Source organism: Astatotilapia calliptera, chromosome 12 (genome assembly GCF_900246225.1).
Source record: "Astatotilapia calliptera chromosome 12, fAstCal1.2, whole genome shotgun sequence".
In the NCBI taxonomy this organism is placed as follows: domain Eukaryota; kingdom Metazoa; phylum Chordata; class Actinopteri; order Cichliformes; family Cichlidae; genus Astatotilapia; species Astatotilapia calliptera.
In genome coordinates, this window is record NC_039313.1 from 16,824,118 (window position 1) to 16,843,802 (window position 19,685).

At 40.5% G+C, this 19,685-nt stretch overlaps 1 protein-coding gene across 4 annotated transcripts in view; it reads right to left on the reverse strand.

Moving 5' to 3' along the window:
- The window catches only part of vps13a (vacuolar protein sorting 13 homolog A), a 46,108-nt gene that overhangs the window by 13,745 nt on the left and 12,678 nt on the right, over window positions 1–19,685 (reverse strand). For 2 of the 4 annotated variants that reach the window (XM_026187373.1, XM_026187377.1), the window contains exons 29-55: window positions 19,292–19,490; window positions 18,974–19,090; window positions 18,698–18,801; window positions 18,338–18,505; window positions 17,823–18,130; window positions 17,561–17,708; window positions 17,258–17,429; window positions 16,844–16,971; window positions 16,486–16,712; window positions 16,101–16,357; window positions 14,479–14,663; window positions 14,178–14,321; window positions 13,187–13,396; window positions 12,946–13,089; window positions 12,755–12,856; window positions 12,502–12,654; window positions 12,156–12,414; window positions 11,728–11,888; window positions 7,389–7,492; window positions 6,927–7,239; window positions 4,821–4,957; window positions 4,349–4,643; window positions 4,127–4,231; window positions 3,536–3,682; window positions 3,101–3,232; window positions 2,794–2,927; window positions 1,905–1,973 (exon numbers count right to left, since the gene is read on the reverse strand). In XM_026187373.1, the coding sequence (XP_026043158.1) occupies window positions 1,905–1,973; window positions 2,794–2,927; window positions 3,101–3,232; window positions 3,536–3,682; window positions 4,127–4,231; window positions 4,349–4,643; window positions 4,821–4,957; window positions 6,927–7,239; window positions 7,389–7,492; window positions 11,728–11,888; window positions 12,156–12,414; window positions 12,502–12,654; window positions 12,755–12,856; window positions 12,946–13,089; window positions 13,187–13,396; window positions 14,178–14,321; window positions 14,479–14,663; window positions 16,101–16,357; window positions 16,486–16,712; window positions 16,844–16,971; window positions 17,258–17,429; window positions 17,561–17,708; window positions 17,823–18,130; window positions 18,338–18,505; window positions 18,698–18,801; window positions 18,974–19,090; window positions 19,292–19,490 (4,622 nt within the window). The remainder of the gene's footprint in view (window positions 1–1,904; window positions 1,974–2,793; window positions 2,928–3,100; window positions 3,233–3,535; window positions 3,683–4,126; window positions 4,232–4,348; window positions 4,644–4,820; window positions 4,958–6,926; window positions 7,240–7,388; window positions 7,493–11,727; window positions 11,889–12,155; window positions 12,415–12,501; window positions 12,655–12,754; window positions 12,857–12,945; window positions 13,090–13,186; window positions 13,397–14,177; window positions 14,322–14,478; window positions 14,664–16,100; window positions 16,358–16,485; window positions 16,713–16,843; window positions 16,972–17,257; window positions 17,430–17,560; window positions 17,709–17,822; window positions 18,131–18,337; window positions 18,506–18,697; window positions 18,802–18,973; window positions 19,091–19,291; window positions 19,491–19,685) is intronic. The other 2 variants (XM_026187375.1, XM_026187376.1) reach the window with 2 other exon arrangements.

Sequence of the window (19,685 nt, forward strand, 5' to 3'; positions counted from 1 at the left end):
GAGCCCCTCCACCACAATCAAGGACCATGCCAGCAATCATTTTCTCTGAGTTGTCTCTCAGCCTGCAGCAGCAATTTTCATCAAAAGACAGAAATATGTCACCCAGAGGTCCCCAAATTCCTGGAAATAAAAGGCTCAAATATGCACGTTCATTATCACGTTCATATTAGTGAGGATTCTGAAACAAATATTCAATGGATCATAAAATGAAGACTGAAGGAAGAAGTGGCGAAGCTGGAATCTACAAAAGGGTATAAAAAGCACTAGTTGACAGCACTATAGGAAGAAGCAGGTGGTGTGATTCCTTTGGAGGAATCCCATCCAGTCAGCAGCATTCACATTTTTCTATAAGATCATAACACAGATGAAAGCAACACTGAGTAAATGGCTTAAGATTTGTATTCTGCTCCTTTAGATCTGTGTAAATTTCCGGTAGATCAGTAAAAAAAAATAACTGGGTAATGGTGTAGGTCTTTTATAAATAGAAAACTGAAACTGTGACAGTCAGTGGCATTATGTTATGTACAGTGGAACCCCGACTTACGAATACCCCGTTCCACGAAAAATTCAAGTTACGAAGGCACTGAACGGCAATATTTCTGCCCGTGTTACGAAATCCGCTGGCTCTGATTGGCTGAGCCTACAATGCCCACAATGCCTTCCGAATCATGTGACAACCCCTTGGCTTCTGTACTTGCGCTTCGCTGTTCCACTTGAATGACGTATTGTTGTTCTAGTTAGCAATTAGCCTATCGTTCAGCATCGCCTCACTCAAAAGGCGCAATGGGTGCTTCGACTTACGAAAATTTTTGACCTACGACTTACCCTTGGGAACGAATTAATTTCGTAAGTCGGGGTTCCACTGTACTTAAAAAACAGAGTTTGAATATGGCAGAAGTAGGCCATGATATACACTAAAAGGAAATATTGAAAGTACAGTGATTCCTAAATACAACTAATATAACTTTAGTTAAGGGAGCAGAGTACAGAGGCAAACTAGAATCAGAGCTCAAAGGATCTTTTTTATACTTCGGTTTATCTACACTCATCCATCTGACCACACTCTGCACTCAAATGAACCATTAATGTAACATCGAGAACAAACCATGATTAGCTGCTGCATCGTTTGCATATTTAGTTAACTCTGGTTAATGATTGGAGACATCTTCGTGATATACTTGATCCTTCCTCTTGGCTTCGCCCACATTCCCTCTTTCATTTTTTTATATACCCACTGTTTTACTTACTTATGTGAATTGTATAAGAGAAGCTATAAAGAAATTTGAAGTCCCACACCTACAAAACTGTGGTTTCTATAGGTCTCGAAATCTGCTGCCAGAGATCAGACACCTAAATATTTTTGGAACATCAGGTATTCATCATTCTATGTTAACCTGAGCTATGCTCCTACAAGTCAACATGCAAAGAGCCACGGTACCAGATAATGAGTCCGAAATTTTTCAAAGACCTAGCTCAATTATTTTTCTAGACGATGGCATTTTAAATCTAGCCTTCAAAAAATGATGTTAGAAAAATGTCTAAAAACACCCCTACCTTCTTCTATTTTTTTAACTAATGACAGACTTGAGGTTTTGCTAAACTCTTTCCACTGGATTTTTTTAGGCAAAGCTTAGATGATCCTGTGGGAGCTAATATGAAACCACCCATGCGTTACTCATAGTGCAGTTTAAATAACCAAATGTACTGATGTGTGTTTAAATTGTTTTTCTTTTACCTTTGTCAAAGTTTACTAGACTGATTACTTCCTATAGGAAATAACTTTTCTCTGGTGATGACAATGTAACTACACTGATGGTTCTCTTTTGTAATTCCTGTTCCTCATTTCTATCTTTATTTTGAGTTCAGAGTTTGTCAGAGGAGTTTCCCTTTTTCATATTTTCTACCTGTCCTCCTCCACTGAGAAGGAGAGGTCAAGTATCTCGTCAGCCACCCACGAGGATTCTGTCCGGACACTGCATGACCCACAACACACAAACAAACTGCTATCAGCAAAAATAATCACAGGCAATTATTATTAACTTAACTGTTTGAGGCAACTGGAACAGAAGAACAATATTGTTACTCAACAAATATGCAAAGACACATGTCAATAAAACATGGAAATGGAAATGTTTTGCGTGACGAAACCTGTAAAATTAATGGCTGCTGTTCATAAAACGGATAAAAACAAGACACAGAAATAACTAGAACACTAAGAAAAGGTTTTATAAGTACATTTGCCACAAAAATATCCTACTTCTGGATAGAGCACCTAATATTAGGGTGAATGTGGCACACACAAAAAATCTAACTGAAAAGAAACATTTTGCATTTTGAAAGTATTTCAAAAACACAGTTACAGACAACACCAAAGATCTACACTAATGCTAACAAACAGTATGACAGAATATTTTTTTTTAAAAAAACACTTTAACTAAACACTGAAAGTCCCTAGGAAACAGAATTTCATAAAAACAGTTTAAACCTCAGTGACAGGGGCCTAGAGGCCAGTTTGCAACCCTCTGGCAACCCCTAGTTGCTAAGGACAACCGGTTGACAAATGGTTGATGGAGGTTTTTGGCTGTAGCGGAGTGAAATCAGTTGCAAAGATAGTGCTCAACAAATACCCACGTTGTGATTGCTTTGTTCACTAGTAAGCTGTTATGGTTGCAAATGGTCTGAATGGAAAACACCAACTTTTCTGCAAACAATTGCTGTTAGTGAAACCTAAAAAAAAACAAACCTAAAACATTTTCTATATTTCCTTTTAACTGTGCCCCTTGGTTCTCTCACCTCTGATGGAACTGAAGAGTCTGATTTTTAGTGTGGTTGATGATGAGGAAAGGGGCTGCGCCATCATGGTAGTCAGAAAATTGAATAGTGGCCGAGTGTTCCGACAGATTCATGTCTACTATAATCCCACCCGCCTACACAAAAGAAACAAGCAACAGTCTGAAAGCCGTAATACAAAAAGGCATGTGTGTGAAAATCATGTTAATCACCTCAATTACACATTATGTAAAAAAACAAACAAACAAACAAACAAAAACAAACTTATATGCACACACAAATATTATTAACTATGTGCATTTCTGCTTACTTTGTTGTCCAGATGTAGCAATAAGCAGTTCTCTGGTCGTTTGAAGTCGATAGTCACTGGAGGCGATAAGGAAGCTTCTACTTTAATTTTAAGCTTCTTAGTGTCACTCTCAGGCCAGAAAGGGATGGCTGACTAAATGTGAGGAAAAAAAAAACAATATGCTAAATGCTTCTTGTCAGATTATCAGTAGGTAAATACATTTTAAAACTTTATCAAGACATGATCTTTAAATAAAGCATTTTTATGCACAAGAAACCTTTAGTCACATTAAATTTATAGAAATCAATAAGCACACATGTTCAGTTGTTACATCACACCTATTTATAAAGTTAAATGTAAGAATACCCAGGATCTTGTGTCTATGATATACTCAAACCAAAACCAAGACCTTAACCTGCATTGTTCAAAAAGAGAAAAATCTGAACAGGCTCTGACCTCTTCTGGTTTTGCCTCAGTCCAAGTTTCTTGCCCGTCTTCGCATATGAACACACTGTGCTTAGTTCTGTTGACCAGCATGTAGAAGGGCACAAAGGTCACAATGCGGGTCAGACTGAAACTGCTTGCATCGATCTTCACACCGACCTGAAATAAGACAGAGAATAAGACAGACATATTACATGAATACAAAAAAAGTACATATCCAATACACCTGCCTCTTTGGATCCTCTGCCTCCATCTCACCCTATCCCTCATCTACTTTCCCTCTCAACATTTTCACCATTCCACCTGCCTTCCTCTCATCCACACAAATGGATTTGGTCTTTCTCCCACTGACTATCATTCCTCTTCTCTCCATAGCATGCTTCCACCTCTTCCCTACTCTCATTGTAGATCAAAATGCCATCTGCAAACATCACAGTCCACGCCAACTCCTGCCTGACCTCATCTGTCAACCTGTCCATCTCCAGTGCAAACAAGAAGCGGCTCAGAGCCAATCCCTGACTATCCCACTTTTTCTTCGCCAACCTCTTCCTTTACATATTTTTTTCACATTTTTATATAAAGAGATAAAATTTCAAATCTTACCAGATAATCTTTGAATCTGCCTTTGCATTTCACATCCCCGTGGCTCCCAACTGTGTCCAGAGAGAATTCATCAGATAGTTCACTTTCTGAGATCATAAGACGAACCTGGGGGAGGAAATAATTTAATCTAATAAATGTACTGAACCACTGGGACCACTGTGAACAATAATCAAACATGTTTCTTTTAAAGAGCTTTCAGTAAGACTGACTTAAAATAAATACCTTATTGTTTCGCAAGAAGTACCGAGGCTTGAATGAAAAGAGCAATGGCATCTTGTAGTCCATGGGATGTTTGCGGTGAATGTCATCAGCCTTGTACTGCAACAACCTGTCCGTCTTATTTATCATCCAGTACGGTGAATGGATAGCAACCACCATCTGCCCCAGATCATATTTAACATGAACTGCTATATCCAGCTCAGCCCTCTTCCTCTCCACTGCATCTCCATCTTCGTCTGCATCCTCTCTTAGAGACTTGAACACAATGAAGGTGATCTCTTCCTGATCACTGTTGAGTCTGTACAAGACAATAATTGTTTGTTTGTATCAGAAATGTGAAACAATTTAATGGAGACTGCATGTCTCTCCTATAAATATAACTATGCATCAGAATTTTTTTGTCATGTTATTTAAGATCAGCATACAATAAATAGAAAAAATGTGTCAATAACAAAAAAAAGAGATTAAGTCACACCTATATACAGAAGACCAATCCTGAGCCAAGTACTCAATCAAGCGAAGATCAAGACTTGACTGGTTGATGACTCCAGTGTGAAGCTGAGCAGAGTGACCAGGGTCCAAAGTAGCCTCAGGTGCAGAGATTCCACTGTTCTGTTGAGCAACAGGATGAAGAAAACAAAAGGTGTCTCTGCATTTGAAACTTCTACCTTGCTGCTTTCAGTTCATGCCAACTTGTAAAGAAAATACAATGGTTGGAGAAAAAAAAGTCCCCAGTTACTTAAATTAAGATAACAGAGTTCCATATTACACATTTTTGCTATATTTTTTTCCAAGTATAAAATGAGACATTTTAAATATCTAAATGTGAGTGAATTTTCTTATCTTTCAGTTAAAATTTCTAAACAGAAATGCCAGCATTGGACAAAACTAGGTTTATTAACTATTGCTTGTTTTTTGGGTTTTTTTGCTGCATAGAGTCAACAGATTTTTTTCCTATTTTGGATTAATGGAATGAATATATTTACTTCAAGTTACCATGTAGGAAGCTGAAAATGTCATATATAACTAGTCTTCTGCAGCTTAATGTTACAGAAGTCTACAAATGAGGTGTTAAATACATACTAGATATTTGCTGTTGTACACAGTGGTCCCAGTGGTTCAGTACCTTAATGCAGTGGTTCCCAAACTTTTTTTGCTAGGCCCCCCCTTGTTTTACAAGAAAAATGTTCGCGCACGCACACGCACAAACACACCCTCCAACCACACACACCCATATTTTGCTTCATTGCGGTTTATTTCACACCTCAAACATTTAGTAAACAATTAAGCAAATACAAGTAATCTGCAATAAATTACAGGTAGTAATAAAATAAACTACTTACTCTGTTATGCTACGTCCACACCTACACGGGTATTTTTGAACACGCAGCTGTTTCGTCCACACGTAAACGGCGTTTCGAATCACCGAAAACTGAGATTTTTTTAAAACTCCTTTTTTGCGTTTACGTGTGGACGAGGAATACAGAGTTCGTCATGCAACGTCAAAGGTATTTGCCTTTATTCACGTCACGCTGTGCGCGACGTTATTGTTTACATGAGATGAATAGCAGAATGGCAGATAGAGACAAAATACTGTTAATCTGACAATCTGCAGGTTTTACACGCTTACATACACACGCAGTTACTGTCCCTCCATTTAGAAAGGCAGAGGCGTCACGGTGTAATTATTTTACGTGTAGTTTTATTTTATGTGTTTTAATATTCAACATTGCTATCAATACATTTTTCCAAAAATGCCTCTCTGTGCAAAATGGGTTTAAAAACATAAACAGCTGTGGGATACTGTTTGTCCGTGATTTGAACCAGGGAATAAATCCTGGCAGGATCAGCCTGATGTTATTTGTATCCCTCAGTAACTTTACTGCATAAAGAGCTAACATCTCCAAAATGCCAGGAGTAGTTAGTCATTATGAGAAGTGTTTGTGAACTAAAAATCAAGAATGTGGGATTCTGTTTGTCCATGATTTAAACAGCCCAGCGCTGCTCCTGACGCAGGGAAAACCAATTCTGCAGGGGAGACCTACCTCAGCACTTATGCAGGTGAAACCAAAGGGAAGATATGCTTCACCATATTTTCTAGTCTTTGGCTTAGAATGAAGTTGGTTTGGAAACATATTCAGCTATGCTTCATCTCCTGCTTTGCGTTTGTGTAGGCGCCCCATACCGCGCCCCCCCTGCAATGGCTCTGCGCCCCCCCTAAGGGGCGGGCCCCACACTTTGGGAAGGTCTGCCTTAATGTTTAAACAGTTACAAAATTAAGTAAAGTCATGCAGAGCAATCCCTGCTTTAAAAAAAACTAATGATAAAAGTACAAACATCCAACACATAAAGCAGTATTATCCACATATGCCTAAGTAATGTGAATGTGCTGGTCTCTGACTGAGGTCCTATGGTAGCATTACATAACAAAGAACACTTCCCACTTTTAAACAGAGCAAATACAGCTGTAAAATACACACACTATTATTTTATTGAACATTTACTCACATAAACCCACTTTGTATGTTACTTTTCAACGTTTAATGGACTAGCTGAGTACAGATTATTACATGCATCCTACCTTTAGACTGTAGGTGATGGTGTAAGGCAGAAGGTTGCGTAGCAGGATGGAAGGCCACAAGTGAAGCACGAAGGGCACGTCAAAATTCTCCCCAACATCTCCGGTCTCCTTGCACGTCACTGCATCTTTTAATGGCACAATGTTGATGGTCATCACACCACCTTGGTTTCCACGGCGACGGCAGATTTGCTGTAGGCGTTTCTCAGGCTCCAGGTTGTTAATGTCCTCGTAACTGAAGCCTTCTGAGCAATCATACTGCTCACCCTGACTATCATCTGTGCTCTCTATTACTGGCTGAAGGCTCAGCTCAGACCTGTTTGGAGGGTAAGGGCAGTAAAGGTTAGAAGTTATTGTTTTTTGTTGTTGAACAGAAACAGAAAAGATCTGGAAACATAAAACAGAGAGTGAGTGAGTTAAGTTGTGTGCGTAAATATGTGGGCCAATTTAAGCATTTGCTCCTACCTATACGAGTCCAGAGGCACACAGAACTCCTCGGCAGGGAGGGCAGTACCCAGAAGGGTTGGTCCTTCAAAAACGTTGAATGGTATTGAGAAATGATTGATGAGCTGCGTAGTAAAAAACAAAAACAAATTACTGGTTACTGACACTTGAACTTAATCTGAGAGATCTATCTGGGCATATTGGCTTATATACTAAAAGCTACTTATTGGGAGTTCCCACAGTGGGTAGCTTCCTAGGCTTAATTTAGGAGATTTCTAAACTGAATATGCTTCCTGATGCAACCCCAAAGGCATTTGTGTCTCCTCCCGGGATTGAAAAGAGGATCTTTCGCTTGATAGTGAAAAACTAAGAGACAAAGACTTCACTGTGGAGCCACTAAATTGTTCAAAAATGTCATAAATTACATTTAATGATTAAATAAAGGATAGTTGAGTGTCTGGAACATTGATCTCTGAGGGTGCAATTCTAAACTCTAACACAATATATGCCACTCCCTTCAGAGAGCAGTACAGGGTCTAAACAAAATACAAAAAGAAAGGAGTGGGGGGGCCCTTAATGCAACTAAATAATAACAAGGTTTTTTGGCCTTCAAAGCAGAGTTTCAAAGTCATTTCTGACATTGGTAAAAGGACAGTAAGAGGAAGAGACAGACAAAAAAAATCAAAACCACTGAACTTGACCAGAACAAGATTATACTTATATCTCTCTCTATATATCTCTATATATCTCTCTCTATATATATATCTATATATCTATATATATATATCTCTATATATATATATATATATATATATATATATATATATATATATATATATCTCTATATATATATATATATATATATATATATATATATATATATATATATATATAAAAAACACCCAGCACGCCCCTGCGGGCGGTTTATCCTTCAAGCTCGGGTCCTCTACCAGAGGCCTGGGAGCTTGAGGGTCCTGCGCAGTATCTTAGCTGTTCCCAGGACTGCGCTCTTCTGGACAGAGATCTCCGATGTTTTTCCCGGGATCTGCTGGAGCCACTCGCCTAGCTTGGGAGTCACCGCACCTAGTGCTCCGATTACCACGGGGACCACCGTTACCTTCACCCTCCACATCCTCTCGAGCTCTTCTCTGAGCCCTTGGTATTTCTCCAGCTTCTCGTGTTCCTTCTTCCTGATATTGCTGTCATTGGGAACCGCTACATCGATCACTACGGCCGTCTTCTTCTGTTTGTCTACCACCACTATGTCCGGTTGGTTAGCCACCACCATTTTGTCCGTCTGTATCTGGAAGTCCCACAGGATCTTAGCTCGGTCATTCTCCACCACCCTTGGGGGCATCTCCCATTTTGACCTCGGGACTTCTAGGTTATACTCGGCACAGATGTTCCTGTACACTATGCCGGCCACTTGGTTATGGCGTTCCATGTATGCCTTGCCTGCTAGCATCTTGCACCCTGCTGTTATGTGCTGGATTGTCTCTGGGGCATCTTTACACAGCCTGCACCTGGGGTCTTGCCTGGTGTGATAGACCCCAGCCTCTATGGATCTTGTACTCAGAGCTTGTTCTTGTGCTGCCATGATTAGTGCCTCTGTGCTGTCTTTCAGTCCAGCTTTGTCCAGCCACTGGTAGGATTTCTGGATATCAGCCACCTCCTCTATCTGCCGGTGGTACATACCGTGCAGGGGCCTGTCCTTCCATGATGGTTCCTCGTCTCCCTCCTCTTTCTTGGGTTTCTGCTGCCTGAGGTATTCACTGAGCACTCGGTCAGTTGGGGCCATCTTCCCAATGTATTCTTGGATGTTCCTTGTCTCATCCTGGACTGTGGTGCTGACACTCACCAGTCCCCGGCCCCCTTCCTTCCGCTTAGCGTACAGCCTCAGGGTGCTGGACTTGGGGTGAAACCCTCCATGCATGGTCAGGAGCTTTCTTGTCTTTATGTCAGTGGCTTCTATCTCCTCCTTTGGCCAGCTTATTACCCCAGCAGGGTACCTGATCACGGGCAGGGCGTATGTGTTGATGGCCCGGATCTTGTTCTTACCATTCAGCTGACTCCTCAGGACTTGCCTGACCCTCTGCAGGTACTTGGTGGTTGCAGCCTTTCTAGCGGCCTCTTCATGGTTCCCATTTGCCTGCGGGATCCCCAGGTACTTGTAACTGTCCTCTATGTCTGCAATGTTGCCTTCTGGTAGTTCAATCCCCTCAGTTCTGACTACCTTCCCTCTCTTTGTTACCATCCGACTACACTTCTCCAGTCCGAACGACATTCCAATGTCATTGCTGTATAGCCTGGTAGTGTGGATCAGTGAATCGATGTCTCGTTCACTCTTGGCATACAGCTTGATGTCATCCATGTACAGGAGGTGGCTGACAACTGCTCCGTTCCGTAGTCGGTATCCGTAGCCAGTCTTGTTAATGATCTCACTGAGGGGGTTCAGGCCTATGCAGAACAGCAGTGGGGACAGAGCATCTCCTTGGTAGATCCCGCACTTGATGGTAACTTGTGCTATGGGCTTGGAGTTGGCCTCTAGTGTTGTACGCCACATCCCCATTGAGTTCCTGATGAAGGCTCTTAGGGTCCCATTGATCTTGTATAATTCTAGGCATTCCAGTATCCAGCTGTGGGGCATTGAGTCATAGGCCTTCTTGTAATCAATCCAGGCAGTGCACAGGTTGGTCAGTCTGGTCTTGCAGTCTCGGCTGATTGTTCTGTCTACCAGTAGCTGGTGTTTTGCACCTCTGGTATTCTTGCCAATTCCTTTCTGTGTCCCGCTCATGTATTGACCCATGTGCCTGTTCATCTTAGCCGATATGATGCCTGACAGGAGCTTCCATGTAGTACTGAGGCAGGTTATTGGTCGGTAGTTGGAGGGGACCGGTCCCTTCTTGGGGTCCTTGGGGATCAGGACCGTCCGGCCTTCAGTTAGCCATTCCGGGTGTCTTTCGTTAACTAGCAGCTGGTTCATTTGTGCTGCCAGACGCTCGTGGAGTGCAGTCAGCTTCTTCAGCCAGTAGGCGTGAACCATGTCGGGCCCTGGTGCTGTCCAACTCTTCATACTGGAGACCCTTTCTTGGATATCTGCCACTGTGATGGTTACTGGACCCTGTTCAGGGAGGTCGCTGTGGTCTGCCCTCAGATCCTCTAGCCACTGAGCATTGCCGTTATGGGTTGCATCCTTCTCCCATATGCTCTTCCAGTATTGCTCCGTCTCCAGCCTTGGTGGTGCTGTTCTCTTATTGTTCCCTTGCCACTGAGAGTACACCTTTGCTGGTTCTGTGGAGAACAGCTGGTTTATTCTCCTGCCTTCTATCTCTCTGGTGTACCTCCTCAAGCGGCTGGCCAAGGCTGTGAGTCTTTGCTTGGCAGTTTCCAAGGCCTCAGGTATGGACAACTTGCTGTATTTCTTAGGCACCTTATTTGTCGCACCTTTCTGCAACTCCGTTAGTTGGCTAACCTCCCTCCGTGCTACTTTGATCTTGCCCTCTAGCCTCCTTCTCCATGGAGGGTACTGCCCCTTGTGGCTGTTCAACTTGTAGCCAAGCATCTCACTGATCACTGCTGCCGTATTGTAGATCAGCTTGTTAGTGTCGGTAATCGTGGTTGTAGGTATTGCCCGTAGTGCTGCATTAACATCATCTAGCAGACCTTCTGAGGGTACTTCACGTAATCTTGGTAACCGGCTACGGGGGACTGCTCTCACAGCTAGATATAGATATATATATATATATATATATATATGGCCCACACAGCCATCTCCAGGGTTTACAGATGAGGTGTGGAAAAGAAAGTTCCCTGGGCAAAGGTGCCTTGTTGATGTCAGAGGTCAGAGGAGAATGGTCAGACTGCTTTAAGGCAACAGTAGCTCAGACAACTTGATACAGGTAAGATATGCAAACAGCATCTCTAAATGCAGCCACGCTAAACCTTGAAGTAGATGGGCCACAGCACCAGAAGACCATACTGGGTGCAAGTTCCACCAGGATAATGTGCCATGTCCAAAGTTCAAATCATCTCAAACAATATGGACCAAAATTTTAGAGGACTCTTTCGAGCACCTTGTTGAATCTGTTCCAATATTAAGGTATTTATGAAGTGAAACAGAGGGACCAACCTGGTACTAGCATGGTGTACCTAATAAAATGTTTATTAACATGGATATCAGCAGCAGCTACCCCCAAACAAAAAGCTGGAGTGCATTTTGAAAAGAACGTTTTTTTAAATGACTTTTATATAAAAAGGTAACTTTAATTACACTGAGTTTGTAATTAATGTAATTTGAGAGACAGCTCACTGTAATTACACGGGATGATATACACATGATGGGAATGATCATCCTACATACCTGGAAAGGAGAGCGGATCTTGATGTACTTGCTGCCTTCTACAGAGGAAATCTGACAGACCAGGAAACGAGTGACTCCTGAGTTGTTGTGCATTACACTGTACATTCCACGGCCCACTTTGATCAAAGGGATCACACTGGCTGAGGTGTGACCATCTGGAGCTGGAAAAAGAAAGAAAATAGAACGTACAGGCTCTTTCTGACTGGCATGAAGTTTAAAATTTGGTGACTGACAACAACAACAACAACAATAATAACAAACACCGTCAGATATACTCTTAGAGAATAGAGCAATAGCTAATTAGAAAATTTAAAGAAAACACATAAAACATATATTTTTATGTTTTATCTTTGTGTAGTTGGAGATAACTGTAGATATATCATAGCTGTCTGTTTTCAGCATAACCGTGATAGTAAAGTATAACTCACTAGGCTGTATGTAATAGTCTTTTCCACTCAAAGAGGTCATTGCTGAGAAATGATCAGTGTCTGTTGTGGTTGAATAGTCCATTCCGAGGGATTCGCCATTCTGCAGCTTCACAGTGTTAGCGATACTCTGCTGTCCAACAGGACAAAACATCTCACTGTGGCGCACAGAAACTGGTAGGCCAAGACGGTTTTTGACTACAAATGGAGCTTCATCCTTTTGAAAACACTCTGCTGTCTGTTTGGCAGCTTCAGCAAATGCCTGGAGAAGGACAAAAACATGCATATCACACATCGATACACACCTCTAGACAGGTATTTTCTGTCAAGCCTTTGAAAGACTTCTTACAGTGCCCAGGTTACTCAGCATAGCCAGTCCACATTTGGAAAGTGTGATGTTGAGCTGATCTTTACTGTCGATGACAATGACTGTCTTGTAGTCTGGGATATTGGAATCCACTTCATCTGACATTTCTGTGTACTTCACAGGTTTCTTTTTCATCTGGTTAGAGGACAGTAAAGTATTAGACACACCATGTGTATTTTTAAGTATTATTTTTAAGAATGCTATATACATGCAGAATGCAAGTATACATGAGTACCTTCAGTTTCAGCACCCATGGTCTGAAACCATCTCTTGTCTCATCTTCTAAGGGCTCCAGCAGTGGCTCCCACACTCCCATCATTTCATTATAATAGTGAACCTAAAAATAAAATGCATTACTAAATAGAAAAAAATTATGAACAGCAGACAATTTATTAAAAGAACCACATGTCTATTGGTTTGTGTTACCTCTAGGGTAAGCTGACTGTATAAGTTAATGAGCGTGGACCAGTTCTCCACATCTCCCTTGAAGGAGGACTTTGCCAGAAGCATGGGGATGGTGCGATGTCCCACTCCAGCCTCCAGAGTCACACAGATTGATCTGATGTTCACCTGCAATTATTTTGCAAATTCAAATCATAAGTTATTATATGGCAGCATACAGTCAGCTTTACCATATTATAATTTCAGCCAAAATGCTAATAATTACCTTTAGGGACTCTCCCTGTGGTATTAAGCAGGTCACTAATTTGGTGTCTTCATCGTCATCTTCTTCTAGGAACCAGAGTTTGAGCTCCTTCCAACTCTGCTTATCCCACAGGTTCACAGCAACAGGGCTGTCCAGCTTCTCAGGGGTCTCTGCTGTTGGAGTGAGTGCTGACTGGATAGTAATCACGGTGTTGATTATGACTGGAGATACCTGTGCATGAGTCAGACACATGGGAGATAAAACTTAAGGTTACTTGCATAAGCCTGGCTCTCAGAGTAAACAAGACGTGGCAAGCAGCAACAGCAGCCAAGTCAATCAGGTCCTACAGGAATGACAAATCACACCAAACACATTGCTGTATGGCTAAGTGGCATGACATTGTGGCCTATGATGAAGACTTAGGTTCAGGATTAGGCGGAAAAAACAAAACAAAACAAAAAAAAAAACCCAGCTTGCGCCAGTGATGGAGAAGTTAGCTAAACACTCCTGTCTATTGAGAATTAAGCTAGCTAGCCCATACTGGATGTTGAGACATGTTGCTACGCCAGATATTTAACTAATGACTGCGTAGTAGGGCAAGCTACTTAAAGTTAAGCGTTTCTGCCCGACAGAAATAAATTTCTTGCTTTTAAAATTTGCTTTCATTTGATACAATTTTTATCAACACGTGCAGATACAGTCCTGTTAGAGCAACAATAATATGCCCCCTTATTATATCCATTACAAGGAAACAAAAGTCTGAAACGTTTTTTTATCAAAAAACTGTATTTCCAAGGTAACACACTGCTGTAACCAGATGTAGGGATTGACTTTCTGTCTCATTTAATTAAGCATGCATACAAGGCAGTGGTTTAACCCCAAAAAGTTCAAATTTTTAAAAAAAGGCTTTCATTTGCTAACAACAAAGAAGCTGGAACTGCAACAAAAACACAATCATTTCAATTTGAAGAACAAAATATGCGGCCACATGTAATATTAACAAAACAAATACCTTAAGTGAGAGAGCGTTGATGGTGACCTCCATAGCCTGAGGGGAGGTTGGAGACTGAGTACTTTTGAAGTACACCTCACATGGCTGAAGCACTGTAGTCACATTGTTTCTCCTCTTTTGTCTTAAGAATGGACAGGCAACAACCTACAACAAAAGTGATCAGTTTAAAAAAAAAAACCCAACCTAATCATATTTAATTTTAAATATGTGTTAAGGAATATTAACATTTTCCTCTGGATACATAATTTTGAATTCTTTGAACATGCAATTCTGACTACCACAATACATTCCAAATATAAACCTTGAGGTCCTTGATAACAGCAGTCGTCCATGATCCTTCACCACCATTTTTCATTACTAGTTCACAATATGTGGTCATCACCAGAGCTGGGGCGTCATCACGAGTCAGGTCAGCTACAAATACAATCTCTGGGTTTCGCACCACAACATTCATTTCAGTCTTTGTTACCGTGGCTGTAGCTGTAGCTGGGAGGCACAGAGAGCATTAGAGTAAAACTTCACGTTAAATAATTAGAATACGCCAGTTTAACTTGATAATAGGGCTGCTCGATTATGGCAAAAATGATAATCACGATTATTTTCACTGAAATTGAGATCACGGTTATTTGACGATATTTATTTAACCCTTTAAGACCTACTATAGAACCAAGTCCACCAGAGCTTATATTATTTTTTTACATGCTGTAGTGCCATTTGTGGGAGCATTTCAAGTTGCTATACATCAATACAACTGTTATAGCCCATATTTTAATAATATGTATGCATTAAGTCCATAGTAATTACATAAATTGCAAAAAAGTGCAATAAACTACAAAAAAAATTGAAAATCGCTTTTGTTTTGTTTACATATATTTCTACTTGGAGAAATTTAAGAGGTTTATCCCTCAAAACTTTAAATACAATAAAGTTGCAAAAAATAGTTTCCCACCACAGGAAATTTATTTTGAGTGTCTTCATAGTTTTATTTTGGAGATACAGCAATTTTTATATACTGCAGGAAAAACAAAAAACAATCCTATGATGCAAATTTGCAAAGAAAGCAGCATGTGCATCATTTCACTGTGGGAAGTGTTACGAACAGCTGATAGGAACGGCAAAGCGTGTTTCTGGAATATTATGTTTTTGTTCCTGCAAGCGCTTTTTATGCAATTTTTGCAAAGCTATATGTGGAACGAAACCGTGACCGAGGACAAGCTGATGGCATAAGATGTAAGTACAACTCCTCCGGTTTCATATGCAAAACAAATTATTGCGCTAGCTTACACGGTTCAGGTTCTACAGGGATTTAACAATAGTTACGCAAAACGGAGCATGCTGCTCTGACCGGCTTTAAAGGGTTAACAATAACTTTAAAAAAATAATATAAAATAGTGTGCAACACCACTGAAGTTTTTTTTTTTAAACTCTCTTTTCAACCAACGGCAGTCACTCTCCAAATAACTTCTGCTTAGCTTTCCGAGCTTCCCTCGGGTCCTCTTAATCAGCGGTCTCCAACCTTTTTTGCGCCACGGACCGGTTTATGGCCGACAATATTTTCACGGACCGGCCTTTAAGGTGTCGCGGATAAATGAGGGAGGGGCTAATAATCGGCTCAGTCATTTTTAATGATCGTTGAAAGCCCAGATCGTAATCGTGATTAAAATTCGATTAATTGAGCAGCCCTACTTGATAATCACAAAACTCATAATCTAGACTCACTATATAAATGTATATAACATCTATATTATCTTAAAGCATCTATAAAATGTTGTATTGTAATGAAATAGTCAAAAATGAAAGTTTTATAAACATAAGGCAAAACAAAGATGGGAATAATTTGGCAGTTTAAGCTTGTCGATTAAGAGAACTGACATGATTTCGGTTAACTAGATTAAAACATTAAAACTGATAAAGTCAACTCACCAGACTCTTTAGATGTGACCGATGAGTTAATGTTCTTCTTATCGCCAGCACCAGTACTGTTCTTGGGTTGTGGCACTTGGGCAAAACCCTGCTGGGTGGCCTTAAGGAAGATATCGGCCACCGTGAGCAGAAATTCCATGCTGGCACATAGATACACATCCTGCACCACTGTATCTAAAGTGGTGCCTTCACGGGTTTGACGATAGCTCACTTCCACCATGTTGTTCTGTTCTGCACCAGGACACATTGCCATCATCCTAGAGAAAAACAAAATAGGACTATGAGAAAAAAAAGAGTGAACACAATAAAATAATTTACTTTACACTGATCCGTCAAGACATGGCTTTTTTGTGTGTGTCACTAGCTTTATAAGTGGTAGCCGTACCTTGGGGTGATACTTTTGGCTTTTGGCCTCTTGTCGTCTAGAAGGCATTCAGCAAGTTGTACTGAGGCCTTCATGGAGCTGTCGGAGTACATGTGGACAGAGGTGGAGATGGTGCCCAGAGTAAATTCTGCTAGCTTCAGCTGCTCATCATGTGGGTCTGACGGCTCATGTTGTGGGTGTGACTGGTCATGATGTGGGCCTGACAGCTCACGTTGTGGTTCTAACTGCTATTAAAAACAGAAATTACACAGACTTTCTTTACTAAACGTGCCTCACAAAATACAGACTGACAAGTCTAATTCTATGATGTAGTTATGACTTGTGTATGTTTGTACATATGTAACAGACTTGGCATTACCTTATCCTCATTGGAGCTGTACAGAACCACAGTCAGTGAGTCAAACTTGAAGTTTAGTTTCAGTGTGTTCTTTCTCAGCTTGCTGTTTTTCTGTGTCTCTACAACAGCAGCTGTCACCACTGTGTTACCTATTAACAGCATAATCAGAGCGCAGAGTTCGGATTAAAAGACAAGCTACTGGATTTTAGTCAGAATTGTGCACTAATTAAGGAGAACGTGTTTCATATTTCATTAGCTACATAGTTTTGTGTAAGTATGCCCTGTCAAACAACAACTCATCTGTTTTTTGTTTTCTGTTGTTTTTTTGGTAAAAAGTTATCTGACCAGGCTGTTAAATCATATGTCTATATTTAAAGCTCTACCAAACACACATAACCATATCAAACATAACCATATACAACAACAACAACTTACTGCTGGGTGGTCCAGTGGTGCCAGACTCCTGGGAGTCTTTGTTGGATACAGAGTCAGAGGACGGGTCAGTGGCAGGCAGAGCAGCTGGAGGTGGACCAGCATCAGACTTCTCTGACAGGTTCTCATTCAGAGTCCTCAGGACAATGATCATGTCATTCTGGCATAGGAGCAGCTGTTGGGAACATAGAGAGATGATTTTGATAAAACTATTTTTAATTCTCAATATAAGCCTCTACACAATCGTGGGATTAAAAATCAAAAAACAAACAAACAGGTAAGATATATGAATATATATATACTTACACTCATGGGCTTTAGATGGACCCCAATATCTATGTCAGGTATTTCGTGGTACCAGCTGGAAGATAGATTTCTACGGATTTCCAAGTCTAGGCTCACTGGCTTCAGCAGTTGGATCTCTTCTTCAAAACGTTCATTTTTAAATTTGGCTCTGAAAGGAACAAAAACATAGATTTACAAAGGTCTGTCGGAATACTGCAAATTCTAATCAATCACAAACACAAGCATGCATATTTTTTAAATAATACCTCCCACAGAAACTGACCTGAACATCTTAAGGTCAGTCAGTCTCACAGTCATTATATCCACAACAGGTGGGATGCTGGCATCTGATTTACAGGGTTGCTTGGCAAAACGATTTTTGATAGAAAGCAGACCAAGGTCAGCTACAATGCCATTTGATGAAGAGGAGGACTGGGGGAGGAAGATGATGGGTGCATTGAAGTGGACATCAAGAGCGATCCGAGTGGTCCGTTCAGCCAGTTCTTTCACGCCTGATGCTGCTTTTTCTGCAGCCTGAACTGTTACCTCAGTTAGTGCCTCTTTAGCCTCCTGGAAGTTATTGACAAACTCCTGTAAGGAGATGGGGTGGGGAAAAATAATTAATTAATAAGATCAAGTTGGAATGCAGAAATATACAGAGGTAACGTAAATAATTATATTTATAATTATAATTTTATTATTACCTTATCTAATAAATTAAAACACCACTTCAGTTTTACATGTGATAAAAATTGATAAGAGCAACAGATTAATTCTGCCCAGAAACGTGATTCTTACCAGTATAGATGAGAGAAACTTGTTGAGGAAGATGACCTGAATGCAGCCCACACTTAGTGTAACAGTAGTGTCAACGTTAGACATGTCCAGATAGGCATCTCCTTCAGTCGCATCTGTATAGTTTACCATGTGGAAGTGAAACACTTCCTTATCTGCTATGGACACAGCCTAGAAAAAACAGAGTGGCACAGAAAAAGTTGTTATTCAGATTTGCCTGTGCCACATGATCAGCAAGTGACACAAAACAAAAACATAACAAATGAAGACCAGAAACATCAATGCGGGAAACAATGACCATTTCTTTTGTGGTTTTTTTTTTAAGTACAATGGTAAACATTCATAAGCACTAGCAGTCGGTACCTTTTTGTAAAAAGCTTCTTTGTTACAGTCCAGAATCACAATGTTCTTCAATTTGGCCGAAACCTCCATCCCCTTCTTCCTCATCAGGACCTCGGAAACCAGACCTAGACAATTACGAAAGCCCCAAGTTGTACAATGAATTGAAGATTTGACTAGAAAAAGTTCATTAGAAAACTCTATATACAGCAGAGTATAGCAGAAATAATAAACAATTAATAAATCCTATTGAAAGCACTGCCAGAGTACCTAGTACACAGAAAACTCTTTCTTTCATACCTTCAATACTGATCTCTGAGATCCTGGCCTTCTGTCCTCGAATGAAAACTTTAAGGCAGCGGAGATCAGTTTTGATATGCAGATTAACCACATCTGCAAATTTTGACCTTTTTGAAGCTGGGGGAAAAAGGTGAAGGACAAGAAATAAAGACATTACCTGTGAACAGCTGCAAAAAAAGTAAATGTATTTCCAGTGTAACATTTAACCTTTGATACTGCTCTGAAAATCTGTTTCATTAACTGTGAAATATCTGCTCTAGTAGTACAATGTTCTCATAAATGGTGAGACAATAACAGCGTGCAGATAATATCAGTTACGTTTTTTCTTGGTTACAGCAGTTTCCTCCTTTTTCTCTTCCTCCTTCTCTGCTTCAGCATCGTCTTCCTCAGGGATAGTGGGAAGCTCCTCCTGCTGTCCTTCCTTCTTATTAGATTCAGGAAGGAGCTTACTGAGGAAGTTCATGGTATTGAGGAGAGCCTCCGTATGGAGGTGAACATCCAGTGATGAAAAGGTCACCTGATGAAGAAAATTAACCTTTTTGTCTGAAATGATATTTTGATTCTTCTACCCATTATTAATAATTACTGTAGAAGAAACACTGCTGTTAACTGTGGCCTATTTCATCATCTCTCAGCATGCCCTAAATAACATCATGCTATAAATAACAAAATGGGAACATTAAGTAAATAAAATAAATATTATTGCTAGGTT